At 37.2% G+C, this 6,428-nt stretch overlaps 1 protein-coding gene across 1 annotated transcript in view; it reads left to right on the top strand.

Moving 5' to 3' along the window:
* LOC128247070 (uncharacterized) overlaps nucleotides 1-6,422 on the top strand; it is an 8,491-nt gene extending 2,069 nt beyond the window's left edge. The window contains exon 2 of the mRNA XM_052965863.1: nucleotides 5,668-6,422. Coding sequence (XP_052821823.1) covers nucleotides 5,668-6,144 — 477 coding nt within the window. The 3' untranslated portion in view covers nucleotides 6,145-6,422. The remainder of the gene's footprint in view (nucleotides 1-5,667) is intronic.
* The last annotated feature ends 6 nt before the right edge of the window (nucleotides 6,423-6,428 follow it).

The raw sequence follows: 6,428 nt of genomic DNA, 5'->3' as shown, positions 1-6,428 counted from the left end.
TATATATATATATATATATATATATTTGTGTGTGTGTATGTATGTATGTATATGTATGTATGCATGCGTGCATGCATGTTTGTTGTTATTTTTGTCTTTATATTAGATCCCCACCGCCGATCGGCTACTGTTGTTGGTTTGTTTACGTCGTCGTAGTTTAACACCTTGGCAAAAGATACCAATCGAATAAATACCAGACTTCAAAAAACATGTGCAGTGAACGATTTGTTCGACTAAACTTTTAAAAAATGTGCCCCTGCATGGCCGCGACCAATGACTTAAACAAGTAAAAGATAAAAGATGCGTGTGTGTGTGTGTGTGTGTGTATGTGTGCGCGGTGTGAGTGCGTGTGCCGAGTGTGTGTGTGCTGTGTTGGAGGTAGCTAGGTATTATTTATGTATGTACGCATATGTTTGTGTTTGTCTGTAAATGATTGCTTGTGTATGGACACTCACGCACACGCATTTACATTTGCGCGCTCGCACACACACACATTCTCTCTCTCTGAGGAAACAAAACTGCTTTGAGATTTGTGGTGACAGGTCTCGAAGTCCTTAAGTAAATGCCACAATATTTCTGAATATTACTCTCAGTGCTAACGCCCGAGATAGCTGGACAACATGCAAGATACTTTCATACGCTGTGGATTTAAAGAACAACATTGCTGTTAACCGTTTGGCTTTGATGTTTGTATCTTTAAGGGAATTTCAAATTCGTCTGAAATTGCAATTGAGTAGAAATTTGTGTTTTACTTCGATATAATGTATGTTTATTTGTGTTAACTAATGTTACTAAAATTGTCATTGGTGTGAAAGCTTCCAAAATAATGCTGAGATACCAAAGCTGATATTTACAAAAAGATCTACAAAGAAGTTAAACGATAATGTCTGAAAGATAAAAACAAATTCATAACCAATTTGAGCGAGAATATAGAACTAGCAAAACGCAATAAGTGGAAAGGTTGTTTTCAACAGGTTGGAAAAATCAATGAAGAATATACTGCAAAGACTGGCAATGTCAAATGATAAGCACAACAGGTAAAGCTAAAATGGTCATAATGCATCAAGAAATTCTCCGAAAGTGATCCGAAGGTCGCCATGGTTGACACAGATTAAGGGCATGAGAAAGAACTTGGAACATTAAGAAACAAGGTAGAAAGACTTCAAGAAACGACTAATAAAACACAGAAAAACGTCAGATCTAGATGCAATACCGATTTAACTGATCAAGGGTAGAGGAGAAAGTTCCATAATGATACTCCACAAACTATGCTGTAAGATCTGCAGAGTGGAAGAATGGCCGTCGGACTGGTACACAGCAGATAATGTACTCATAAACGAAGTGGGGAGCAGCTTATGTGCGAAAACTACCGGACACTTTCTCTGATACCACATGCAAGTAAAGCACTTTTCATCATCATCCTAGAATGTTTGAAACCATTCTCGGCATTCTGAAACACTTCATTAAGCTCATCAGGCAGCTCTACTTTTAGCAAGAATCCTGTATCCGTGTAAACGAGAACGCAGAAGAGTTCAAAAACGGGAAAGGAGTTCTCTCTCCATTCTTGTTCAACGTCACTCTGAGTGGTTAATGCGAGAAGCAACACAGGAAGACAGTGGCATCAAAATACATGGTTTGCATATTCCTAATCTAAGCAATGCAAACGATACTGCTTATGCTTGCCAATACTGAAGCCGAAGAAATCATAAATCGGGTAGAAGAAGGTTTCAAATAAGTAAGCTCTTAATCTCAGCCATAAGGAAACAAAAGTCATGGTAGTTGGAAAAGAGAAATTAAATGTTAACATTAAAATGGGTAGTGGAAGTCTCGAACAGGTTGAATTGTACAAGTATCTTGAAGCCCAAATTTCTTTAAGAAAAACATTAAGAGACGGCTATCCAACGCAAGAACATTTATGAAAAAAGCTTAATAACATCTGGAGTAGTGACGGTGTGCCAACTATATATCTTTTTTTTTTAAGGCTAGAGTGAGGGCTTATTTGGCCAATAAGCATTCATGGTTGCGAAGCACGGACATTCAATACATTTGAAGAGAACATAAAACAATACGTTTGCAAGGGGTGTATAGGAGAATGTTACGAGCCTTTTACAAGGATCATCAGGAGAATGAATGAGTGTTACAAAAACTAGGTGAAAGTCGACAAGACATTAACATTGTGATAAAGCAAAAGTTATATAGTATAGTAGCCATATGCGAAGAAGTAGAGGTTTTGAAAACACTATCATGGAAGGAAGACTAAAGAGCAGTAGATCAAGAGGCAGGCAAAGTACGCAGTGGACGGAAAATATCAAGAGCTGGTCACGCTTGATCGAAAATATTTTAATTATCGTGTTATCAATGTGCTGCAGGTGTATAACATATGACTATGATTTACTTTGATATCAAAGAAAATGACATATAGTTGAGACCGCACATATAATAGTCTGGCTGAACGAAGTACACTAGCTGCATCACAGAGTTTTTAGACGTTTACATACATACATACATACATACATACATACATATATATACATGAGTGGCTGTGCGCTAAGTAGCTTGCTTATCAACCACATGGTTCCGGGTTCATTTCCAATGCGTGGCACCTTGGGCAAGTGTCTTCTACTATAGCCTCGGGCCTACCAAAGCCTTGTGAGTGGATTTCGTTGACGGAAACTAAAACAAGCCCGTATATACATGTGTGTATATATTTGTGTGTCTGTGTTTGTCCCCCCCAACATCGCTTGCCAACCGATGGTTGTGTGTTTACGTCCCCGTAACTTAGCAGTTCGGCAAAACAGACCGATAGAATAAGTACTAGGCTTACAAAGAATAAGTCCTGGGGTCGATTTGCTCAACTAAATGCGATGCTCCAGCATGGCCGCATTATTACTATTATTATTATTATTATTATTATTATTATTATTATTATTATTATTATTATTATTATTATTCATTGTCTTTGTACAGCTTCTAACGCTGGAGATGTACTACGGTACTACCTGTTCACTACTAGTGAACTAAGGTAACACACCTTATTTTTCGAGCACCATCCGAAGTGTTCGAGGAGTTCCAAGCAGTGTTGTTTTCTGCAAGTGCTCCACCCTTAATGCAGCCCCTATATGTTCCATGTACTTTTCAAGATTTTTACTCACTGTTCCCAGGACTCCGACAATTAATGGTACTACGGCCATCTTTTTCAGCGATCATAACTGCTTAACTTCCCAAGCCAACCTGTCATATTTATCGACTTTTCTTTCTTTCTTATCGCACACCTTGTCACCTGGGCATGCTATATCTGTGATCCCGCATCGTTTGCTTTATTTCTCAATTAACACTATGTCTCGTTTTCTATTGTCTATTTCTTTGTCGCACTGAATCATAAAATCCCATAGGATCTTTACATTATCATTTTCGATGATGCCTTCGATGATACCACGTTTTTGCTCTGTCAAGTCCATAGTTGTTGCAAAGTGTCCATTGGACAATCCTTGCTATGTTGTCTTGACTTCTCTTATATTCTTTATGGGCTAGTGGCGTACATTGACTGGTAATATGCCACACAGTTTCACCGTTTCGTTCAAACATTCTGTACTTATTACTTTCTGATGTGTTGTCTAGTCTGTATTTGATGTAATTGGTTCTTAATGCTTGCTTCTTGGGCAACACAGATTACAGCCTCCGTTTCTGGTTTTAATCACTTTTAGTCATCCATAGCCATTTTTTCTTTGGATTTCTTATCTTCAACATCTCTATGAAATTGTCCATGCATTCTCTTCTTTATCCACCTATTTTCAGTTTCGTTATCTTTGCAATCCTCCATCCTACACAAACCTGACCTTCTTACTTCTAATAGAAATGGAACTGTCGCATTTTTATATGCTTCTTTTTCTTGGTACATACAGTCTCTCTGCGTCATTTTTTGTGTGGAGTATCCCATATCTAGTAAGCAACTTCCTTGTCTTTCTGTCTAAGCTGTTTAGTTCGTCTCCTGTCCGTGCGATTACCCCTGCTCCATATCTAAGTGGTGAAACCGCCCAGGTGTTGATAGCTTCGATCTTATTCCGTCCATTTAATTTCGACTTAGGTATCAGTCTCAGTCTGCGCAAGTACTCTACCTTAAATTCTTCTGTCATTTCTTTCTCCATCAATTTATCCATTTACAATATCCCCGAGTACTTATAACCCGTCTCTTCTATCTGCTTCATAACATCCTCCGACGGTATCGCTAGCCTGTCCATGCATTTTATTTTGCCTCTCCTCAAGACTAACCTACCACACTTTTTCAGTCCGAACTCCATTCTGATATCAGCACTGAAAATATACACTGTATGAACGAGGGAACTGACTTGGGATTCATCTTTACCATAAAGTTTGAGGTCATCTATGTGGTTGACAAGTGGTTGATTTTTGTTGGCAGCTTTTACGATTATTATTATTATTATTGTTATTATTATTATTATTATTATTATTATTATTATTATTATTATTATTATTATTATTATTATTATTATTTTACTTTTAATCTGCATGTTTCTAACAGTCACTTGCCGAGACTCACCCAGCGTCTGACACGAGTGAAGGACAGTAGTTTTTTCTCGCCTACCTGTCCCGGCGTTGGAGTTCTATTAGATTCCAGTTAATGATATTAAAACTACATTGGACTACTTGAAGTGCCAGGGTGTTAGTGACTTCGATGCGATTTTTCGAGTTGAGTTCAGTTTCTAGCATGACCCTTATTCTCCTGCAATAGTCTTTTTTTTAATTATTTTCCTTCGTAGTAGCATGTTGTATACCATCTCCTACAAATACCCCAGGTATCTGTAATTTTCTTGTGGGTCAAGCTCCTTGATGGTAGCATCGGTATCTAATTTAATGGAAGCTGTTTACCTTAGCTTGTCTCTTACAAAAGTTGCTTTAACACACTTTTCAAGGCGAAAGTCAATCTCGATGTCATTACTGAATTCTTTAACAGTTATTAACAGCCGTACTAGCTCTTCGTCATTTCTAGCAAACAGCTTCAGATCGTCCATATTATTATTATTATTATTTTATCATCATCATCATCATCATCATCATTATTATTATCAAGACAGTGAGCTGGCAGAATCGTTAGCTTGCCGGGCGAAATACTTAATGGTATTTTGTCTGTCGCTATGTTCTGAGTTCAAATTCCGCCGAGGTTGACTTTGTCGTTCATCCTTTCGGGGTCGATAAAATAAGTACCAGTTGAACACTGGTGTCAATCTAATCGACACATCTCCACCTCCCCCCAAGCTGCCCTTGTGGCAAAAAATTGATATAATAATGATGATGATGATGATGATAGTGGTGATGATGATGATAATAATTAATATTATTATTATTATTATCGTTATATTAATGTTTTATCCTACATATTCCTTTGTCTCACTAACTTTTCCTCCTGCTTGAAACACGTATCTCGAATACTGTTTTAAGTGCTATCATTTAAGACATAAATTTCTAAATATATTTTTGCTTTCAAAATATATGGCTTTGCTATTTATCACTTATCCAACATGTTGTCATGATCGCCTGAGAAATAGCTTCCCATAAACTAAATACATATGTCAAAGTAATTATTATATCGATGTATCCCACATTGAAAGTAAAATACACCACTTGACTAAAACATTTTCTATTTTACAGATTCTTCAGCTCACAATCTTTCTCTTCAACTATATATGGATAGCATCTTTGGCAGCACAACCCAAAGAGTGTAAAGTACCAAAAAACTTGAAAAACCGATACCAGGCACTGACCAATGCAGTAGTCGGCAAAACCTTTTATCTCCCGCCTAAGGTAATTCCTGACGAAAAAAAGAAAATACAACTGAACGGACAGAAAAAAAATAACCCATCTAAAAATGGTTCTAGCACCTTAGAAGATCCAAAATGCCCTTCGAAACATGTCAATATCTATGACGAGACGGTTTTCCCTCAAAATCGTACTGAAATCAGATGTCAAAATAAAAGCTGTTTAGACCCCGATCACCATTGTGTGACAATATTTTCTAAAATCACTGTCCTCAAACGTGCACAGGAATGTACCCGTGGGAAGTATGTGTATAAACCAAAAGTAATTGATGTAGCCACATCCTGTGTATGTGGATTGAAAGCCAATTAAGTAAATAGAAAGTAAAAGATGCGAAATTATTAGGCATCATAACGTTCTGTTATCGTACTGTTAACGGCGTGTAAAGCTAACGATATTGAAAATATTATGAAAGCATAAGTACACCACAATGTGGTTATCATAATTTACTCAGATGCACACACATAATTACACGCACACAGAGACACTTACATCACATATCTCCACATACACATGTAAATATGTATATATATATATGTATGTGTGTGTGTATGTGTGTGCGTGTGTGTGTGTATACATGCAAATCTATACACAAA

Source organism: Octopus bimaculoides, chromosome 1, assembly GCF_001194135.2.
Source record: "Octopus bimaculoides isolate UCB-OBI-ISO-001 chromosome 1, ASM119413v2, whole genome shotgun sequence".
Lineage (NCBI taxonomy): Eukaryota > Metazoa > Mollusca > Cephalopoda > Octopoda > Octopodidae > Octopus > Octopus bimaculoides.
The sequence above is the reverse complement of the archived record's forward strand: the minus strand, read 5'-3'. Positions and strand labels throughout refer to the sequence as shown.